The sequence below is a fragment of the Polypterus senegalus genome, chromosome 5, assembly GCF_016835505.1.
Source record: "Polypterus senegalus isolate Bchr_013 chromosome 5, ASM1683550v1, whole genome shotgun sequence".
NCBI lineage: Eukaryota > Metazoa > Chordata > Cladistia > Polypteriformes > Polypteridae > Polypterus > Polypterus senegalus.
This window is the reverse complement of record NC_053158.1, coordinates 181,740,289-181,764,759: the sequence shown is the minus strand read 5'-3', so window position 1 is coordinate 181,764,759 and position 24,471 is coordinate 181,740,289. Positions and strand designations below refer to the sequence as shown.

General features: G+C 34.4%; 1 protein-coding gene across 1 annotated transcript; it reads left to right on the top strand.

The window, feature by feature from the left end:
- Nucleotides 1–273: 273 nt before the first annotated feature.
- Nucleotides 274–17,889, top strand: sec22c (SEC22 homolog C, vesicle trafficking protein). The gene is made up of 7 exons (XM_039753683.1): nt 274–468; nt 1,824–2,035; nt 5,156–5,319; nt 8,248–8,427; nt 10,533–10,651; nt 11,694–11,759; nt 13,094–17,889. The coding sequence occupies exons 2-7, from the start codon at nt 1,854–1,856 to the stop codon at nt 13,292–13,294; spliced, it is 912 nt and encodes a 303-aa protein (XP_039609617.1). The 5' UTR covers nt 274–468; nt 1,824–1,853; the 3' UTR covers nt 13,295–17,889.
- Nucleotides 17,890–24,471: the final 6,582 nt, after the last annotated feature.

Genomic DNA, 24,471 nt, shown 5'->3' with positions numbered 1-24,471 from the left:
GTACATTTATTTTCATTAATGGGAGCCATTTCTCTAAGCAAGGCATACGTTAAGTACTTTGGTTCGGCACCTTACACGTCTGTGGTGACTTAACCTCCACCGTGGAAGCTGAGGTTTAAAGTTTGCCACCACGCAGTGAAATGACCAGAGCGTGCTAGAAAGTACGTTTTAAAGTCAACGCGTTCAGTTTTCTAAGAAAGACTCATTTTTCAAAATGCTGCTGTTACTTTAAGAGGTGAACGTCGAGACGCCGATGGGCGGTAACTGCTGAGTTCCCAGAATGCTCTGCGGCTCGGTTGTCAACACAGGAGGAGAAGACTCAGACTGTCAATCGAGAGCGATTAGGATTTTAAGATCTTTTGAAGAGTGCGCCACGTATAAAAAGAAAATTGCATCGATAACTCATACGTACGCTTTTTATACATATTTTAAGCGCAGTGCCAAAATTATGCATACAAGGATAATAAGGTAAGAAAGTGACAATGCTGAAAATGGGAAAGTTAGGACAGGTGTTACCGTCCTCAAGATTTTAATACCTCTTTGAACAGCATTATTTAAACTTTGCAGGCAGATGATATGTTCTATTACTGTTAATACAAGCAGTCAGTGTTAATCACCTGATTATCCAGGTAAATGTAAGACACACCAGTCTTAATAAAATCATGCTATATTTAACCTTAGCAAAATAATGAGTACATGTCGGGAAGACGCCCTTTTTAGCATCGATTTATGTTTTAACCACGCATTTTTAAAAGTCAGCACTTAATGTTAAAGCACAAGGGAATACATATTTAGTGAAATTTGTCATTATCCTTGTATAAAACAGTCATCCCGGCCTTTATCATTTAAAATTGTGTTACATGAATGCCCTATCAAGGTTAAAATCCGTTTCCATTATTTAGCTTGTTACCCCTTTCTAAATGATGTACACGTACAAAGGGAGCAGTGACAGATTTAGGGACATCAAAGTCAAGCAGTGATCGAGACCGTTTTGCACATTCAGTGAGTTTCCTTAATTGCAGCGGTCTTTATGCAAGTCAGTTTATAAATTACAACTAATCAAAATTCATCTATCTTCAGACCCGCTTAAACTGCACAGGGTCGCAGTGAAGCTGGAGCCTATTTCAACAATAGGTTGCCAGTCCATCAGAGAGTGAACCCTACACATAAACCGACACAAAGGCTAATTTAGCATCGCCAGATCGCCTAACCCATATGTCTTTGGCCTGTTCGAGGAAGGCAAAAATATTATACATGTATTGAATATCAAATACGTGTTCCTTCCACTGTAATGAAAGTGGACAGCAAGAGCAGACGCTTTTGTATTACTTCAGAAAGGGATACTTTATTTTGTTTCTCACTGGTGCAAAGCTGTTGAACATGTAACAAATACATCTCATATGAGTGTGTTAAAATTATTCTATAACAAATGTCTAGCAATACAGTAAAAGAATAGTATTAAAAACTTTTTGAACATTGTATAATTTAAACTGAGATGTGGTGTTATACAAAATGTTTACTGCTGTGTCATTGATTAAAATTGTTAATTTTACCATCTTAAACTATGTTCAAAAGATTTATGTACTTTTTTTTATTATCCGTATGACATTTGTTGATGAGGCTTTTCCAAATTATGCTATTTGTTTAGAAAGATACTCAACAGACAGCAAAAGGAAATTCTTGTAATTTTCCATTGTCAATATTTGAACAAATAATGCAATTGCATGTCAGTCAACACCACGTTCCAGTGTGTTGCATTGCGAGAGGCTATTTTATACTTTTCAATATGCAAGAAACACAAAATGTGATGTTTTTCATTGTAGGTTGTGGCCACATGAATTTCTTCATAGACCATGTCATTGATCCTATTTGCATGCATTTTTCGGGCAAGGGACGGGCTGCCACTTTCAGCCTCAACAGATTTTGAACATAGTACGGAGTTGCAGGTGCGCAAACAGCAGCTGAAGTCATTATCAAAATCACTAACCTTATGTCCAGAAAGAGGAATTGTGAAAGGAACCACTCTTAATATATAGTAAGTAACTCTTGTTAAGTTGTTTCTGTTGTAAGGTTTAAAAAGCCAAAATATTTTTTCAGTATAGTGCGAAAAAACAGGTTTAGACAATGGATAAATAAATGTAACTTGAACATAACTTGCAACAAAATCTGCAGAAATTTGTGTAGTTTAAATAAAATGTCTTTTTTATACCAGATTGTAAAGCACTTTAAAACAACATACCAGCAGGACAATTTTTATTCTCTTTTAATTTTCCAACCACCCATTTTAGAGCCTCTTATTCCAATTAAGGAAAAATGGGTGGCTAGAGCCTGTCTTGGCAGCTTTGGGTGCAGTTCAGGAACCAGCCACTGAAAGGTTCCTTTCTGGTGTACACACCCATGCTCACTCACACAAGGACAATTTAGAGCCATTGATTAAGTCTGAGGATGTGAGTGGAAAACTGGAGTACCCAGAGAAAATCTCAGGCAGGCATGGTGGGAATGCTCAAATTCCAAGGATAATGGCTATTTCAGGATTCCGGTCCAGCTTCCAAGAGACAGCACCGCACAGTCATCCTTATCTAATTATTAATTAGTTAAAACCAGTTCAGGCTAACAAAAAAAAAAAATCTATTAAATGACGTTGCTGCCTTACACTCTTAATTAGCAAAATAAAAGTTATTGGAGAAATGCTAAACCAGTATGTAGTAAAAATTTTAATATTTCCAATATTTCAGTATTTTCAATGGGTAATTATGTGAAAAATACTGTGAGCAATCGCAGTGTTAAAATTGGCTGCCTCATGTTTGATTACCGTATATGACTAGCTCCTAATTCAGCAGGAACAATTTAATACTTAACTGGCAGCATGTAAACGTTTACACACACATAATTAATTACATCACATTTGATGTTACAAGGTTTGAATGCATGACTTTATGTCAGTGTTTTTACCCAGCTCCTTCCAATGACTCATTAAAAAACATTAATTTCCTAGCTCTAGGTGTTCTCTGTGTGGAGTTTGAATGAATAGCCTTTGTTTTCCTGAGTCTTCCTCAGGTTGCTTTGGTTTTCTCTTACAAGTTAAATATGGTGGATGTAGTTAGTTTGCCTGGTTACTTCTAATTTTCCTAATGTATATTTTTGCAACATTGTGTCTTAAATAGGATTGTGTTCCCGACAATGACAGTTTTCTTTGCTGCTGGAATTTATGATTTGAACTATCTGTGCTACCCATCTAAGATGGGTTGAAATCTAAGTAATCAATGTGGACTTCAGAGTTAACAATTGCAGTGCAGCACACAATACATGGTCTCTGTTATATGCCATTTGGTATGGGATTTGTAAAAGCAGTCTTAACATTTGTGCTATTCTATGGAATGGCAGAGACATAGCAACAAGACTGACAGACAGATACTTATCTTTTTATTAAGGTGAATAAAATATATATATTTTGGACAGTAATGTCACTTCTTTGTCATGGCACTTGGTCCTAGAGCAATTCACAAATCTTTTTGAGGGAATTTATTAATTGCATAGATATTAAAGGCAAAGAAGAAAGTACACTCAAACAGCTGTGTTTTGAATTTTTGAAAGATTTCATGCATCAGTCCAGCACACTTTTGTTACAGCGTAGGGACAAGAGATATATCAAAATGATTCTCTCTTTAAATACTTTAAAGGACAATTGGTGTTTTTTCACCAAGAAGTTAGTGATTCCATTTGTAGCCTCCTACCTGAAACACTTCTGTGCAGACCTTTTAGAATTTCATAGCTGCCTTTCACTGAAACAGGATATCAGTTCTACCAAGTGGACAGACTTGTTTTTGCAGTTAAAGGAAAAAGATATTTTGCATATTTAAAGCAAACACAGTACTTGTGTGAAATGACTTCCCTACAATTAACTCTCAGAAAAACAGCAACAATAGATTGGGTCACCAAAAAGTCACCACATCTTTAAAATTGCTGCAAAATACATTAGACTGAAAGTAATGGTAAATATGAATTGAGATATATTTTTCAATATTTTTTCATGTTTCAAATGAGCTTATAACTAGTTCTAAATGCCTGTCTAATTTTTATTTTACCTCTGGCTGAAAGTAGTAGGTTTTCCAGTTTTTCTCAATGTAGCCTTACTCTAACTCCACAACATTAATACTTGCCTTAAACAAGCTAATCACTTCTTCATACTTATTCATTTAATTCAGTGTTGTACACTTGTAAATATTTAGATCACACGATGTGTAGTTAATGGCAGGCAGTGCCACAGCTTGAAGTAGCATCATATGTATTAATCAATGACAACATAATTTAAAAAATATATCAATGCAAAGAAAGCAAGCGTCAGCCAAAAGCATCAGGGGCCAATCTCATTTCCTTTTCTCCCTGCTTTCTTCCTTTCTGACTGCAGCCTTCCAAGAACTTTCATAGAAGTAAAAAAACATTTAATGTATTTTTAATTTTCATTTTATACTTCTTACAATAAATATGATGTATTTCCAATATTTTCAGCTTGCCTTCAAAATTAAAAATTCTCATACACCTGAAGTCAAGACAGTATCTTAAATAAATGTAGATTTTGTCAGTGTCGGCTCTAACACAAAACTAAATATTGTATAATCTCTTAACATAAATCTGATCACATTCGTTACTTTTCACCTGCATACTTTTTTACTAGAGCAGACTGACTTATTAATGGCATTGATTCACTCAGTAATAAGCTGGTTTCAAGTCTTTCCTTAGTACTATGTCTGTGTGGGTTTTCTCTGGTCATTCTGGTTTACTTTTACATGATAAAGATATGGGTTTTAGACTAATCAATAAGTTTAAACTAGGCTGTTAGGCACATATAAGTGAATGATTGACACTGTGATTCACTGGTGTTCCATCTAGGCTTTATTTCTACATGAAGGTATTGGGAAAGGCTCTGGTCCCTAAGACCCTTTATTGGAATAACCAGGTCTGGAAAATTAATGAATAAATAAATTAGCTATTTTAATAGTATTTTCAGTTCTAGCCACTGTGGGCTCCAAGCATTTTATAGCAGTTATGTAAATATTAAATTATAGTTTAATTTGCTTAACAATGCAACTATTCTTTGTTTTGAGTCACTGTATGCTAAATTAATGCTGAAGCTAGGTGTACTTCTCTTTTACAGCTTTGCCTCTTTGGAAGGTGTTGCCTTTATGGTCATTTGTTCCAGCAGCATCCCTACTGCAATGGCTTTTTGTTTCCTGGAAGACATCAAATGGGAATTTTTTTCTTCTTATAACAACATTGAAATTGGATTGGCTTCAAGGCCATATCCATTCCTAGAATTTGGTTAGTATGTGTTTATATTTTGAGTTAGTAAATGTTTTAAATTCTAAAAGCTAAAATAAATAAAACTATAGCAGATAATGTGCATGCTGATGAAAGCATCTCTTCCAAATTTGAGAAATTTTGTTGAATAGGCTATGGCCCCAAGTAAATCTTTTTGACCATTGGACTAGTTTCTACTTTACAAAATGTTTGCAATGCAGTTTTAAGCAGTTAAACATTTTAGCTATAAATGAACATTTTAGATGAATCAGCTAGTAACAATAATAGGGAAAAATATACATTAATCAATATAAAGCCACTCTGTTGTTTTTTTTTTTTTTTAATTCAAATCATTGTACGGTGCAATCAGTATAAATTTAAGATATCACTGGCACAATGCAATTGCAGTGGTTTCATTGTTTTGTGAAATGATTAAGTGGGAAATGTGGACCTGTTTTAAAGTCTGTGTGATTTAAGCTAAGGACCTGAGTTCTTACTAGCATCAATCTTTTTGAGTTAAAAGTGTCCTTCCATTTAAGGTGAAAGTCCAGCTACTGCATATTAAAATGGTTTAGTAAGCAAAGCACTTTGAGTATTAGCATAGATTTCTTTATATTCAGGTTTCCCGTTGTGAAAAGCAAATACAAACATTGAAAAAAACACCCTTTCCTTGAAAAGATGAACAGATTTCTGATTCTGTATTGTGATGTGATGCATGGTGTCTTGCAGAAGAGGTGCATGTTAACTTAAAGTATTACACATCATACAAGCAGGCAGTAAGCACACAAATGGAAAATTCTGAGATAAATCTGTCTTAATTAAACCTTCCAATTTTTGATCAAACAATTTTAATACTTTCAGCCACTGCAGAGGTCTTACTGCCAGAGTAAGACTGCTAGAAAGAGGACTCTGGCCAACAGTGAAACATATGGTACATGTAAATGCAGAATCTATCGTTACTGTGGAGCATTGTTTGACCTTATGTGAATACATTCGAGTCCATAGCTGTTGGCTGGTCCTGCCAATACATCATTTTGCAAATATTGAACATATATGGGATTCTGGTGCTTGGCATAAAATCACATTAATTTAAAATGCAAGTTGGGCACTTGTAACACTGCCTTTTTATTTCCTCTTCTCTTCTTGACTGTCATGCATAAGCTATCAAGAGACAGACAAGGATTGAAGAGTGTTAGTGTTCAGTTTCAGAGTATTAAAAGTTGCATGTGATAATATAATCTTGTTGTCCTTCTCACATGTATTAGAACAGTTTAAGGGTAACATGGTCATAGTAAGAATCCACACTTCCCAATAAGAGGTTATGGAACATTTCCAGAAAAGTGTGTCTTATCTTCTTTATTTGGGTGATCAGGGTTAGGAGGTTAAGTACACCCTGAAAAGACACATCAGGGGATACTGGCTTAGGATACAGAGTTTCGAAGAAAAAAACTATATCTGAAACTGGCAAATAAAAAGAAAAGATTAAAATGGGAAGAACACAGACATTGGACAGAAAATACTGTAAATAGTAAATTGTAAGGCATTTATTTCTCAAACTACAGACTCTGATGTACTTTTCCTCTTACATTGTTGTGTATATGGAGCTTCCTCTTCTTTTTCTTTTGTGGTTATATTCAGTTTGCCATCCTCTCTCAAGATAGTTGTAGACATGTTTGCATGAAATCTTCAGTTTCTGGGCAATTTGTAACATGGAATGACCTTTATTCTGCAAAAAGCAATAGGCTGGCATGTTTCTTGACAAAACTGTTTTCATTGTGGCCATTTTTAAACCAAAACTGAACTTTACGAATGCCTCTATCTTGCAACTCAAGAATAACAGGTTTCAGGGTTGCATATATAATTACAAAGGTTTCCATAAAACTAATTACCATTTAAACTTGACTAACTGAGTATATGGCAAGGTACTTGATCAACAGGTTAATGAAAGAAATTGCTGCTGAAAATGTGGCCTCACAGTCACATGTGAATAATAAATTAAAAATCAGTCATTTCAAGATGTAATAGCCATTGTCTACACTAGTAATGTTTTGGCTTTATTTTAAAAATCAATTTAATGTTATCGTGATGAAAAATGTATCGATTTCTATCAAAAACATGAAAATTGCTGTGTGTTTCCATACTTTTGACTGGTAGTGTGTTCTATATGTGTGATATGGTGAATGGTTGTTCAACTGATTACTTTAGCACTGTTTTTGTTTCCTTCCTAATATTTTTATTCGTTTTATCCTTTGTTTTTTAATTGGGGATGCCTTGTGCCCAAAGTTATGTAGTCAAAGTAATGCATTACATATCACAGCTCCAATTCCAACTAGTGTGATGTTGAGGTGTCAGCTGTTGCACGGCTGCGCTTGGGTCCTAATTTGGGATTCTGAGGAGGTTTGTTGTGTGGTGGGTGTGGCAATGCACTGTATCAGTGCATGCTCCCATCCTCAACCTCAAAATAGTAGTATAGACAAAAAATACTGTTTTGTAACAAATAGGGAAATACTAATAGAATAAGACATATATTATTATAACAAACAATTATTTTTCTATTTTTTTAATAGTTTAATGGAGAAATCATAGTTCATTTTATTCTGGTAAAGTTATTTTTGCATACATTAATCATTAAATAATAGTTTATAAGATTAGGATTGTCTGGGTGGAGTTATACTTATTACTTGTCTTCATTAATGTCTTTAGCAAAATTATAGGCCATTGTTTAGCGACTGCATTATTATGTGAAAATAAATGAAAAGATACATTTCTCCATCCACTTACTCAGCTATGCCACTACTCATAAGCTTTTAAAATACAAATCCAATGTTATCAGGATGAATGGTATTACATTCATGGCTAAATTGAAAAGTGATACCTTTTTTGTAACGCATGTCAATATATGCACATTATGTTTAGTACTTAACCTTTTTTGTGTTCTGTTAATAATAGACAGTGTTATTCAGAAGATCAAGCATCACTATTGTCACCATGGGAAGCCATCCCTACAAGTAAGTCTGGCTGATGTTGAAGAAGACCTAAGGAGAAAACCAGCAAAAGTTCTGATGCCAGAGGATTTGCTTTTTAGTAATGGAACTATAAATGGGCATATCCTACACCCTTTAGAAACATGTGAGTATCTGCAGTAGTTTGTGTATTTCTTTTTGGACTACAGTTGATCTTTACTGTATATATGTCTCATTTGTTTACAGTTCTAAATATTGACTTATTTCTGTTTGATGTGATTGACATTGTAATTATGGGTATTGTTTTTCCTTGCTTTTGATCATCTTCAGTTTATTACACTAATAGTGTGTAAGGAAGAACCTCCATTACATACATTAATTATTGCTTTTCAGTGTTTTGATGTGTTCAACCAAAACCAATTTTAGATAAAGTGAACATATAACACATTTTAATGTAATGTATCTAATGACCAAAGTTATCCAACATCACAGGGTTCTAGTAATTTAACTTATTATTATTATTCTTTTGGCTTTTTATGGCAGTTGGAAGACCCACTGATAGTGCATTACTGCCACCAACTGGACTAGAGTGTGATGCAGGAAAAAAAGCCCTCAGTTTAGAACTCAAACTAAATCAACCCATAAAGCCCTATAGATTTTAAATACTGATAAACTACTCTATGACATGGGCTACAGTTATTTTCATAGCTAATTAAATCTTTTAAAGTAAAATTACTAATTTCTTCAAGTGCTGCCTGAAGTTGTATCCTTTCCTCTTTATATGCTTCACAGTGAAATATTACCTGTTCCACTGTTTCTTGCGGATCACAGTACCAACAAAATTCAGATGCATATTTTCCTATTCAATATAGAGAATAATTTAGCATGGTGTGTCCAATTCTTAAACTTGTCAGAATTATTTCTTAACTTCTTGTTGTTTCACCTTTTCCTACAAGTGTACCATTTTTATGAATATTGTACCAATGCCTCCCCTTACTCCCATTCATCCATCCATCCATCCATTTTCCAACCTGCTGAATCCGAACACAGGGTCACGGGGGTCTGCTGGAGCCAATCCCAGCCAATACAGGGCTCAAGGCAGGAACCAATCCCGGGCAGGTCGCCAACCCACCGCAGGACACACTAGGGCCAATTTAGAATTGCCAGTCCACCTAACCTGCATGTCTTTGGACTGTGGGAGGAAACCGGAGCACCCGGAGGAAACCCGCGCAGACACGGGGAGAACATGCAAACTCCACACAGGGTGGACCCAGGAAGCGAACCCAGGTCTCCTAGCTGCGAGGCAGCAGCGCTACCACTGCGCCACTGTGCCTCCCATTGTTCCATAAGCTTTTCCACAAACCAATAACTTTTGATTTTATCAGTGCTTTATCTTTGGCTATACTAATTGAGACTTTACAGCCTCTTTAGCCATACCATCAACCCTTTCATTCTCTTCAAGGCCTTTATGTGCAGAAACCCATAAGAAAAGAACATATATACCCATATAAATTCCAATCTACAATTAGTCTGCCCATTTTTAATACTCATCAGTCCTGAATAAGGCTTACTACCCATTCACATGCCCAAAAATTTTATTAGTGAAACTTCTTTGATAGTAATTTAACTAGTAATTTCCCCTAATTGAATGTACTCAATTAAAGAGATAATTAGAACCAGTTGATTGAATACAGCCAGGCTTAATTACAGCCAAACCCACTCAATAGAAGCCTCACTTAGTTTGACACTTGTCACCTGATTTAAATTGCCAGTACAAAAATGAAACAAAAAAGGCTGTGTCACTCCACTGAACTACAGTGAAAGCTATAACGTTCAAACACTTGGAACATTAGTGAATCTTTCAAACATACTGTATGTTTGATTTATAAATACAAGACACTTTAAAATTTTGTCTTCCCTAGGGAACAATTAATTGTACGATCCTCAAATCTAAATAGATGGAGAGTCCCTTCCTTTTTGTGCACCACATAGGGAATAGTGGAGATGAACACCATACATTTTCTTCTGTACATACACAGACATACAGTAGAGATGCCTTTATTTTATCTTGCTAGGATTATTAGCAACAGATTTCCAATATTTTAAAATATATTTAGAATTAAAAAGGGATTAATAAATTAGTATTTTCAAAGAGTAACTGTACTTTTAACATGCGTTGATTACTTAGACTATTGTTTGCAAAGCTTATAATATTATTTAATTGAATGAGTTTTTAGTAAATATTTTCTCCCAATGCTTGATCTTGCTTAGCACAGAATCAAAAATTGGGGCCTGTGACAGCTCTTGGCATACTTTCCCTTGTTCTCAATATCATGTGTGCAGCTTTAAACATCATTCGGGCAGTTCATCTTATTGAAAATACATTTCAGGTAAGTATTTTTTTGAGATTCACTGCATGGTATTGTTGTTTTGTTTTTATTGTTTTTTGGAAATTGGATCTTGATTGTTGCTATGTATAGCATATGGCTTACAGTAAGGAATAAAAATTATGGTTCAGAGGCAAAGTCTGGGGATTACATCTTTTGTTTTTAACAGTGTACATACTGAAGTTGATTTTATTGGAAATTATTTTCAGTTAAGTTGCTCTGTGTAATTTTTTTTCTTATGCTGCTGATGAAGTAGACTGTTCTGTTTTCTTAATTTGTATTTTTTCTGTAACTGTTTTCATATTTACATTGAGGTATTTTCAGCACATTAAAATGCAAAGTTGTTAAAAAAGCAGTCTACTTTTTCAGAAATACGGTAGATAAAACGACATGGCTACATATTTTACTTTGTTAAACAATTAGAAAATATTTGATGTTGTCATATTGATGGAATGTGTCAGATATATATTTTTGTTGTTCATAACATTCCAAAATTGATAAATACAGTTCTGGGTTGTGGAATGGATATTGGTGCCTATTCCAGCTACACTAAGTGCTTGGTAGAAAACTTCCCAGGACCAGATGCCATTCTGTTTCAGGGCCCAATCATATACACGATCACTTATACGGGACTAGGGAAAAAACTCAGACTGGCATAGGGAGAATATGCAAACTCCACTCCATATGGGCAATGGCTGGATAGATAATTCACCTGCAGAGTGCTGGATCTGTGAGGCAGTAGTGCCACCAATTCCACCTCGGTGTTGCCGCAACATTTTTCATCTATTAACCTATTAATTATTAATTCAACTATTAATTGTAATATTTTTAGTTAGCCAATGAAAGGTGTCATTTTGCTTGGCTTTTCTCTACATTCATAATGGCTAACACGGTACAACACCCTAGTACTACATCTATTAACCTGAATTATTAAGCAACAATATTTGTATTCTTTGTTCCATTATCTGATCTTGTGACAACTGTTGTAAGGTAAAAGGATGTAACGATATTTCATTTACTTACATTTTTATCTGCTGTTTTTAAGGATGATACTGAAGCATTATGGAATGTTGTATCCTTTCTTTTGGCATTTTTCAGTTGTGTGTGTCAGGTGAGTGAAGATTGAATTAATGGTTTTATCTTAAAAAAAAACTCTACAAGAGAGTACTTTATTCACATTTCTTGGTTTTCCCAAGTTGTAAGCATATAGCTAAATTTCCCCTAGGAGTAAATGAGGTAACTCTATCCATCTATCTATATGTCTGTCTTAGAGTATTTTCTAGTTTGGGATTTATGATTACTTTGGCTGTTAAGTGCCTGTCATGCCATTTTTTTTGTTTTAAGTAGCTCTACTGTCAAATTATTGCCATTGAATTCTTTCATGGATTTTTTCTATAGTGATGGGTCATAATATAGTCTGTTGAAAGTATCAGTTAAATATAGAAATACATTCTCATTTTAGTCTGACATAATCTCAAATGTGAGGCTTTCATGCAGTACTTTTGAATATAATTTCAGAAGTCTGCTGTATTCATTTTAGTTTTTAGGTATAAAAGGAATCTGATTTGCAGTTCATGTAATAATACATCTACCCAGGTTATGTGGGTAACAAAATCTGAAACACTACATCTTGTTAAATTGACTCACTTGTGCTTGGCCTACAGAATATAACTAAAACCTCATAAGGAAAGCAAGAAAAACTGGATTTAATCCACTAGATTGAAACCTGTCACTTGTTTCCAGTGTTATCCCATATGCTCTTACAGCGGATTTCGTTATTATTTGAAAATTATGTTGTAACCATGTTAGCATTCAGCAACAATATCTATAGGGAAAACCTTGAAAAAATTACATTTATACATCATTATTAGCTTAATTTTAAAATTAATGTATGAATCGACTACCTCAGATATATTTCTGCATTTGTATTTGGTATAGTCCACAATCCAAGTGACTGTGCACTGTATCAATTAGGCCTTCACGTTAGCAGAGTGGTTTACAGTAACTCATGTATTTAGAGGATCTTTTTTTCTCTTAGTTTTATTTTTACTGGCTACTAATTTGTAATCTTGCATCTCCATGAACAAATTATTGTATTTTCATACAGGTAAAATGAATAGATTGCTAATGCTATATGGCAAAAATTCATCAGGGTCTTTCAAATAAAATTTTGCTATTCATAGTTATCGTGTTCTCCACTAAGTTGTAATTTGTTTTAATATCCTGTACATAAATTATTGGTTGCCACATTTTTTTTCTTTATGAATTATTTCACATCAGCTTGGCATTTTTATGTTATTACTAGAATTGTTTTTTCCCCATTAATTTATTTAGCATATTTTATATGTATAATTTTCCCTAAATTGTTAATATATAAAATATATATATATAAAATACACACACACATCTATATATATTTATTAACCTATTTATTCTTTTTTCCAGTGCTACTTGTATTTGTTTACAATATCTGCAAAGAACCTTCTGACATTTACTGCACTTGTGCTTGTTGTTCTATGTAATATTTTTTTATATGGACCTAGAAATATTTGGCAAATAACCTTTCACATAGGAGTGGCTTCCTTTTCTACATATTTGATTTTGATGAGACAACCTCAAGAAAGAAGTAGTGACTGCAATGTTTGAAAACTGTCTGATTTTTTATTTATTTGACATCTGATGCCACAGCAAGCCAAAGCCAAAAGTCCAGAATTGTGTAAAGAACTATATTATGGAAATGGATTTTTATAAATGCTGAATTTTATATGAGAATTAAGCACATTCTGTGATTTCCTTGCTTTTATTATTAATGGTTTGTATGCTGCGCACACATGTTCAGTGTTAATATATTGTCAATTGTTCAGGTTATTTCTTTAACTGTATATAGTATCAGTGACATACTGACTTTAAATGATTTTGGGGAAAAATAGACACTTCCTCCAACTGACATGTTTTTCTAGTGTTGTTGTGGTTAATCCTTCTTTTTTGCTTAGTAAATTATTTTATTTATTCATTTATTTTCTGAATTTCCATATTCTAATATAGCATCACAGTGCACCAGAGTCTTCCCAGCAGTATTAGGCACAGGTTAGAAGTGAAACTTGGATCATACACCAGTCCATCTGAAGGCACACACATACACCCTCACTTACTCATTAAGTATCAGTTTAAAGATACTAGTTAACTAAACCTGCATCCTTTAAAATGTGAGAGGAGACCCCTGCTGAAAGGTAAGAACATGCAAACTCCACTGAAATCTTAGTGATTGCAAGATTTAAAATCTGCACCGTAGAATTATGAGGTAGTAGTGCTTACCATCACAGTATAAGGCTCATCAAATTCCCTTTCATATTTACTAAGCTGTGTAGAGCATAATTGGTTTTTTATACATATTAGAAACCTTTGATTAAAGGCTGGCATCTTCCTTATCACATAGGAATATGTAGTAGTATTTTAACTCTTTGGTATGTGGAGTATTGGCACTGCAATACCCAAAAAATATTACATCTTTTGTAATTTTTGAAGGCAAGGCTAAATGAGTTGTGTAATCTTCTTTTGTAACAAACTTTGTTATGCTTCTGTGGCTGTGAAAGCATGGGAATTTTTTATACGCAACTTTCTGATTATACTTTAACAGTTGTAATTGTTTGTGATCATAAGGCAGAAGGGATCCTTTTGGTATGTAATATTTTTATTCAAAAATAATGCTTTGAATTGTATGTACAGTACCAGATAATTGTTTCACTTTGCATAATGTTGTTTCTCCTGTTTAATTTTTAGCCTTTTCTGCATACTTCACTAAATAATCAAGAATTGTATATAATAATATTCTAAGACAGTTCAAAATGTTTATTTTAACTAAGCCATCTTCATTTAAAATAAATCCAATGCAGTGTGCATAGAAGTAGTTACTGATTTCCATATTGTCAGATGTTTTAGGTATTGCTGCCTCTCACACAGCAAACAAACATTTTACTACAATAATCTGAAGTTGAATTACAACCCTGTTAAATCTAGCTGATGTACTGTATCTGTTAAGTTCCATTAACTGTCTGGTGATGGATATAGTCTCCTTATCCCTCCTATTTTCAATACCTTTTTCCTCCTTTCCCAGTCATTTTTCTTCAGCTGTTCTATGGCCTCATTATATGCTTTGTTAAGTTAAAATATACAAACGTTTTGTATGCACACACAAACTTTATTACTATTTTTATATCAAATAAACCATTATATTTATTTTAACTTAAGGTCACGTTTTGGAAATAATTCCATTATGTTTGACATAACGTTTGATTTAAAATTTACATAATGGATATAAAAATGATTAAATACTACTTACTTTCTATATAATTAAAAAAGGTTTCAGTGTGCCATTTTAAGGAAGTGCAGCAGTTTCTTGTTTTGGCACAAATCAAGCCTTTATCAACTTAATAATTTGTGATTAGTATTGATACATAATGAAGATTAGCTTTTGTTATACCTAAATTATGCTAATGTATTCAATTTCTATATTTTCTGTTTTTCCAAAAATAAATAGAAAAGATAGATTGTTATGGTATAAGAGCAGGGCAATACATATTTTACAAATCAGGATATAGAGCCGAAACCTTTTCATGATATTCCAGTTGAACTAATGACAGAAAGAAGACAGATACAGTGTGAACCACACCACATGATTCATTTTTTAATTTTTATTAACAATAGGAATATTTACTTTAAGTTAAGTTCAGCAGTTATAATGAAGAAGCTAGTGGACACTTGGAAGATGTATAAACTTTGCCCCGATCAGATTGCTTGCATTTGTGTCTGGTTTTCAAAAATTGCTTACATAAATTATATAGTAATTTATTTATCGATATACATCTGTGTATTTTGTAATATGCTGGAAAAGCAAAAAATGAAGCAATGTCATTTTGAATTCATAAGGTATAAAAAATCTAATTAAGCCAGGTTTTCTCTTGAAATGGTAAATTGCCTCCGAGCATATTTTTCCTGTACATTCTGGCAGCATTTTAGTTAATTGTAAAGCACTGCAAACTCTGTAACAGTGCAATTAGTAATATTGCAGAAAATAGTATTTTCAAACTGTAAGGAGTTTGCTCAACAATGTTATTTACAATGAATAATTATAGTATAAATATTAAGGTATGCTTTGTTGAGGTATTTCCCTTTATATTCAATTTTCACTCGTGCAAAATGAATCACTAATTGTGAAAATGTTATTTTTTTGTAGAAAATGCATATTGTACGGATACAAATTGAAAAAAGAAAAATGAAGAAATGCATGTTTATACTATACAAGTCTATGTTTTTTCTACCCTTTTAAAAATTTTACTAGTGTTATATGCAAGTGGCTTTCATCATTAGTACATAGGTAACACATAAGCAAACATTATGTTAATATTTTAATTTATTACCCAGTTAATAAAATAATGCTATTAACCTAATTAATGCATGTTATCCTGATCTAGCTAAAGTTACCTAGTTGGCCTACATGCTCTCTTCCTTCACTTTCAGTGGTTTTGGCCATCCTATTCTTCTCATGTCATTGCTACATTCATGTGCTTCTTTACATCCCTCTCCACCTGACCACTTTAACTGTCATGGTACCACCTCAGCATGTTTGTCTTTACTACACGAGCTATTTTGTGTCAACTCTGGACTTGTCTTCCTTGTCATCTGTGGAAATTCAGACAGCTGCTAAGTTTCTGCCATCTTAGTATTAACTTTCCTCAATGTTTCTTCTTCATTGGTCTAATCTCACAGCCATATAGCATACAGTACATCTCACTTAATAATCATTTTTCTGTAGTGTTTCTTTTCAAAACCAGAAAGGCCTCTTTAAAACTTATGTACAACTTCCAGAAATTTCATGTAAGGAATGCACCTAATGACAAAATCCAACCAAGTGTAGTATTTGGGTCTCTTGCAAATGATTGGGTCTCACTATAGCATATTGTAAAGTAAAGGACACATGATGAAAAATGGGAGGAAATTCATAGTATACTCAGTTGTAGAACACAACTGCAGCATCTGTTACGTAAAATATTACTTTTTTGTTCAATTGCTGATCCTAGAACTCTTTAAAAATACAGGCTAAGTTAGGTCCTGGGCCACATCAAACTTCATGTGGGTAGTAGAACTTCCAATAAAGAATAATCTGCAGAAGGGTTATAAATCAATGTTTTAAAAATACATATTAATGCCTATTTCTTCAAAAGTATTCTTGTTAGAGTACTTTGTCCATTTATACATTTTGTTACTTGCCTTTGAAATATATAGCTTATGTTTGTGGTGTCATATCTTGTTTAATCCATTGAGGTTCTCTATTAACCATTTGACTTAATTTTTTAAGAAGTAATAAGTGAAGGTTCTTCCCACAATGAAAAAAGAGAAAAGAATATTGGAGACACAACATTTTCACCCTACAGCCTTCATCTGGTGTATACAAATGTTTAAATAATGTAGAACTGGCTGTAATTTCTTCCGTGGCATGGAGAAACATAATAAAATATTTTAAAAATTAACTAAAAAGATTACCAATATATATATTTAAAAAAACTCATTCTGGAAGTGTGCTGGCAGCTAAAAACAATTGCAAATAATGTAGAAAAGATTTTAATGCACATGAACCTTTATTTATATCATATTTATAGCATTGTCTTTCGTATTTTGAAAAATCAAAGAAACAATTTGTTATAATTGTATTTATTAAAACTATCCTTTATGAGGGTCTGCTTTGCTTTTAAAAATGTTTTCCAGACAATGAAAGTGGTTTGTCTTCTAACTGATATAAAAATGTTTACCGGACAATGAAAGTGGTTTGTATCATATTTATAAATATTTTTTTATGAAATTATGGTATTTGTCTGATATATGGGTGAGTAAATATCCCATGTAAATGCACTATTAAGTTATCTGTAGATGAACATATGCTTATTTGATTGGTATTGAGTAACATCTCAACAGTAACATTCTTAAAACAGTAATTATATGTAGTAAAACTCACTATCAAATGATAGTTTAAGTTTTGAGAAGTCTAAAGTTGATAATTTTGTTAATGCATAAGGGAATGCATAGGTAAAACCAAACCCAAAAATGTATTGGCTTGGCAAACTTACCAGATCAAAATAAAGCAAATTCTTTTCATGTGTTTTCAGATACAGTTTAATTGTCAGTACTCTATTTTATCAGTGATGAAAGAGAACATTTTTATTAAAAAACATACTTTTGCAACCGTATTTGTCTGTTTGCTGTTGAAATTATAACGTAATTGAAACATTTAATTGAGCTATCATATATTGTGAAGATGCTGACAATAAGATTCACTGGGGGCATAGGTATAGAACTACTGTATGCATGGGAATTTCTTGTTAATTTTCAAAAGAACTAGGAAAGTGAGAAGGAATTTTTATCGTAAATTTTGAAAAATATGAGTAGAAGCTGACCACAAAACATGCTGGTTTTTAGTATGTTGTCAGTCACTGCATCAGTCCCTTCATTGGTTTCCTTCAGCATATATGCAGGTTAAACTCCACTGGATCACATAATTCAGTTTATGTTGTCATAAATAACATGGTTGTGTACAGTAAATTGATTTTAAAATGCCTTGGATTGCTATTCATGATACCTTAATTAATGAAGTTTTTAAAGAAACAGCTTACATTTGATTCAGTGTACTGTATCTTTGAAGAAAAGGGATGAAACATGGAAGCACAGTATGAAAAACAAAGCTTTTTTAATTATTAAAATGTGTGGTCTACAAGGAAGCTTAATAAAGTAAATTATACTTGAATGCATTCCATTTTATAATTTTATTGCTTTTATTAATTTCTGTCTCAGATTAATTTTGGTTCCTACCTACACTACCAGTCAAAAGTTTTAGAACAACTCAGATTTTCCAGTTTTTTTCAAATTTAATTGGGTGAAATGCAATGAATGACCTAAAATGGTGAAAAGGTAAGCAATAAACTGCTATAGGTTTAAATTTAAAGATTAGGTTAGATTTGTTTTGCAATTTCTCTAAATGAATGGCCTATACTTTTAAGGGTAATAATGTTCTGTCTCATTTCATTTACCAGTTTCCATTTTCTTGCCATTATCACTGGAATTTACAACTTTCTAGGGTATAGTGACACAGTCTATTCCAACTCTGCTTTAAAACAGACAGGGGGGTTTTTAAGTAATCAACAGAAGTTTGGACACCTGTGCAAATTGTTTGCTTTAACTTGCAAGGCTTAATTTATGTTAATTTCTACCAAGTACCTGTAGGTTGTAGCATGTTAGTTGTTCCCTCCTGAAGGCCCATTTGTAATATTCAGAAATTTCCTTTTTGTAGTTTTTGCTAACCTAAACTTTAAATTTAAACCTCTGGCAGTTTACTGCTTATCTTTTCACCTTTTTAGGTCACTCATTGCATTTCAACTGATTAAATTTGAGGAAAAACTGTAAAAATTGAGGCATTCTAAACCTTTTGACTGGTAGTGTATTTACAGGTTTATACAAAAAGAATATTTTAAATTAGTTTAATTCTGGTACGTTTCAGCCTATTGCATAAAATATGGTTTACACCAAGCAATAGGAAAAACTACAGTGTGCTTCTTGTTTCTGCTGCAGGGCAATGCAAAATGGCAATGCCACAAGAACATTATTTTTGAATAGCACTGTAAATGTTGTACATAACAATCCTTGGTCGAAATGAGTTCAGTTAATCATCTAGTAATGTAAAGATGAAATACCGTAGATACTCATGTATAAGTCGAAAAATTTATGCCTTAAAATTCATTCAAAAACACAAAGTCGACTTATCCACGGGGCAACACTAATTTCATTACATAATTCTTTAAACTGTGAAATACCGCACTTGAATTTGAGCATTAGCTTTTGCAGGTTTTGGATAACAAACATACCATTAGCTGCCAGTAGATGGCGGTAACCAGAAACATACAGTATTTTGGACCATAAGGTGCACCGGATTTTAAAGCGCAATATCAATGAATGGGTCTCAATCCCGCTGTCATAAGTATCTTCGTTTGTTACATACGAAATAAACAGATTGGTACCGGAGGTGTGCGGTCGAATCGCCGAGTAATACTCTTCGCAAAACAGTTCAGGCTTTATAGCGACCGAGTCCGCATGTTCTCGGAGTTCGGTCCACGCCGTCTGTACGAAAGGGTGGCTTTGGAAAACTCTGCTTCCAGGTCAGCGTCTACCCCTAGTTTTGTCGCCATTCACAGTTTCCTAGTTACACACTCCACCGAGAGAATGCACCAATTTTCTTTCAGTTTTACAAGCTTCGTGTCACTCACTAGTGCTGGCAGGAATAATCCTGGATGAGCCCCCAGTGTTACCTTTCCTGCCTGTCTCTGGACCGTGGTCGGGGTGACGCAGGGGAGCTTCTCCTTCTTTGTGTCCAGTGGTGTGAAGCTTCAGGGCAAGAGCAACGTGCTCTGGGGTAAAACCCTGTCCCTGAGTTCCCTTCTCCTAATTTACAGCAAGGAGTGACACACAAGGCCTGACTGCTCAATGGTTGACTTTATTATCTCCTTCTTTTTAAGGTGCCTGTTTTCGCTTAACAGAGACCAAAAACACAAGAGCCTCACCACGCCGTCAACAAACACTCAATCCCAAAACTCCACCCCCCAAAACCCTGACAACTCCACCCACATCCCACATTCAGTATAATTGGGATGTCAGGCTGCTATTTTAAGCTCTGATCCCAACAAGAGTCAGACTTTGAAGGATTTGAAGAAGACACTTAGGGCCACTTTATTATATGCGAGGGATTTGAATACGAATTTAATTGAAATATTCTAACTAAGTAAATGAATAAAAATGTTTTTGGAGTTTTAATTTTGGCTTACTAAAATTCTTCAAAGATTAAAATGTTGAAAGTCTGGGCCCAGGTACATTGGGTATAATTATGAAATTCAAAGAATTTGATAGGCTGTCAAGCTTTACCCTCGACTTATAGCGGGTCATAACAAATTTCATAATTTTTGGCTTAAACAATACACTCGACTTATCTGCGAGGTCGACTAATAGGCGAGTATCTAAGGTAATAAAACTCAAGAATTATACAGCCTGCATACAGAAAACAATGTTTTGCTAGGACACAAAGCCTATTAATGTGAATACTAGAAAATCCTCCAATATATTATTATACACAGCCTTCACTTCCACTTATACATAGATAATGAATAGTTACACTTATTGTTTACTTTATTTAAATACTTTACTAATTTACTAAGATCTTTGACACATTTGTCAATTCAGTCTATTTTAGGTGCATTTTCAAATAATGCATGAATCTCATATTCCAATAGCCATGTCTGTCTGTCCCCATGCTGTGGACCAATTTTGTTGAAATATGGCACACATTATTCTTCAAGGAAATTTGTCAAAACCGTTCAGTTTTTTTAAAAGCTGTACACATTTTTAAAATTTCAAAATCCCCCTTTGAAAAGCATTGGCGAATTTATGAGTTAGTCTGTTTTTAAAAGGGAGAGATGTTCTGTGCTTAAACTAAGAGTTAGTATTTTGTTTCAATTATATATTCACAGTAGTTACACCAACTTGTGTATATTTTCTCTTTTTCACCTTTGATAGCTAATACTGATGCCAAACAGATCCCCAATACAAGTTCATGAAACATCAGCAGACTAGTTATGAGGGTAGGAAGTCACTGTTATTGGATGCTTCTGTGCCTCTTTGGATAACAATCCTCAATCAGCAAATCCAGTTTGGCATGCGTGGAAACATCTGCATTAGCAAGTTGCTTCTGCTTTATGAAATCTTCTCAGCTGCTTAAGCACAACAGAAGAGAACCAGTGCCTCAGCATCACAGTTATCCCAGTGCTTTAAGTTGTAACAGGTAAGTAAAATGATTTTCCTTACTGCAAAAGTATAACATACATGCAACGAAAACAAAGGGTTATCTAGATATGAACGAAGTACCCTGTGACTTTATGCATAAGAGTAAATAAACATTTACTCAGTATTAATCTGACAGTAAACCAACCCTCACAGCTCCATTATTTGCAGATTATAATAATTTAGTATTTCACAGTCAGTAGAATTTACTAGGATGACCAGCCCCGATTTTGGGCTATATGTCCCAATAAAAAAATGAAAATAAAATAGTGCTACAATATATTTGGAAGAGCACATATGAAACTCCAAGGGGATTCCCCCAGACACAATACTTCCCCCCGCCTTCTTGACTTATATTTATTATATTTGAACAGCATCACGAGGAGGTTCCAAGAAGCACACAGAAAAAGAGTACTGCTATTTATTAGTTTCCACATCAAGAATTGTGTGGAGCCATATGTATTTTTTTTCTTTCTTGTAGACTGGTCCCTCCCTGAGAGAGCATTAAACAAACAAAGATGGGCTTTATGTTGGAGCATTCATGATACACAAGTGTCGTGGATTCAGACATCCTATAATTTGCATTAAAGAATACTACATTCACCAGATTTTCATAATAGTCACTCATTGAAATAAAATTTGCTTTTTACATTATGTATGACAAATGTTAGGGAATAACATGATCGTTTTCCAAGTTCCATTTCATGAAAATTACAACAGCTAAAAAGGTGAAAATGCAAACTCCATAAAGGTAGGGCCTATGCTGTGATTGGAATTAAATGCTACCCACTGTTTTACCATAATGAATAGTGTCTGTATAAAGTGTAGCAGAAGTCACAAAGAAGCCAAAGAAAATAAAAGAACTGACAGTAGACTTTCAATTATAAGTTGTAATGCTTTGAGACATTTTTTAGTTTAACATTTTAATTTTCTGCTTCAGTGAGTGACTTTTCATATTGTTTAGCAACCTGTCATGGTAGAGCTATGCATATACTATGCTTTAGTGATTTGCAATGTTTTATAAGTACAACTTAATTCTTTGGTCAAACAGAGTTTGATTTTATTATTACTATAATTGTCCATGTCCTTTGTGAAAATTCTAGTAAACAATTTGCATTTTCTCTATGTTTTTCGTCTCTTCTTCTTCCTCTTCTTTCGGTTGCTCCTGGTTAGGGGTTGCCACAGCTCATCATCTATGTCCATCTATCCATGTCTTTTATATCATTTTCTGCCACACCGACTGCCTTCATGTCTTCCCTCTTCACATCCATAAACCTCCTCTTTGGCCTTCCTCTTTTCCTCTTACCTGGTGGTTCCATCCTCAACATTCTTTTCCTCATGTACCACTCATCTCTCCTCTGCACGTCCCAAAACCATCTCAATCTAGCCTCTCTCACTTCATCACCCAACTGTCATACCTGTGTTGTCCCTCTAATATACTTATTCCTAGTTCTGTCTACCCTCGTCACTCCAAGCAAAAATCATAGCATCTTCAACTCTGCCACTTCCAGCTGTGTCTCCTGTCTTGTCAGTGCCAACGTCTCCAAACCATACAAACATAGCTAGTCTCACTACCATTTTATAGACCTCCCCTTTCAATCTTGCAAGTACCCTTCTATCATAAATCACTCCAGTCATGCTTGTCAACCGAGCTCACCCTGCCTGAACATTCTTTTTCACCTCTCTGCCACACTCTCCTTTGCTCTGGACTGTTGAACCCAAATATTTAAATTTGTGTACCTTCACCAACTCTGCTCCTTGAAGTCACACCCTTCCACCACCTTCCCTCTCATTTACACACATCTACTCCATCTTTGTCTTCCTGACTTTCATTCTTTGTCTCTCAAGTGTGTACTTCCACTTCTCAAGGTTCATCTCAATCTGCTGTCTGCTCTCACTACAGATCACAATGTCATCCAGGAACATCATAGTCCATGGAGACTCCTGTCTGACCTCCTCTGTCAACCTGTCCATCACCATTGCAGACCTTGTCAGTCAACCTGTCCATCACTATTGCAAACATGAAAGGGCTCAATGCTGATCCTTGATATAATCCCACTTTTACCTTTAACCAGGCTGTCATTCCTACCACACACCTCACCACAGTCACACTGTCCTCATACATATCCTACACCAACCAGTAATCAGTAAAATAAATGTTTTTTTTGACCAAAAATAGTCACCAAATTACCGTGACATGGTTATTGTCCTGCTTCAGCTACCATCTTCAGATTTGAAGAACACCAGTGGCTTGGAATCACCACTGTAGCAGACCAGGGGCCTCATGTAAAAACGGTGCGCATGCACAAAAATGTTGTGTACACCTGTTTCCACGCACACATCGTGATGTATAAAAACTAAACTTAGCATAAAGCCACACCCATTTTCATGTTTGCTCAATCCTTGGCATACGCAAGTTCTCTGCTCAGTTTTGCAAACTGGTGGCACCCAGCATCAAAGCAGTGTTTTCATTCCAGTGTGGTTTCCCTTTCTTTTTTAGATCCACATCCCTGACACGGCTTTATCAAATACACTGAAATTAACCGCGTATTGTTTATTAGTTTAAGGCATCTGATTGTAATTAACCTGTAACAATATAATGTTACACGGAATGGCCAAACTATTCCAAATACCATAGCTGCTTTAGTGTTGTTACTCTCACTGCACTTTCTTCTTCTTCTTTCAGCTGCTCCCATTAGGGGTTTCCACAGTGGATAATCTTTTTCCATATTACTCTCACTGCACCACTCGGAGTATCCCACTGTATCTGGTTGTGGAATCACAGCTCTACAGCAGCTGATCAGAAAGAGAATTATTGGTATACAGCATCTAGCACACGCTGCCTCAGCCATGCTGTCTATTTGAACTGCTCTCATATGAAAAACGCTTCAGAGCCTTTCCTATACGGACTTTGCGGTTCAGAAACCGTTTCATCCCAAGAAGTATGAACG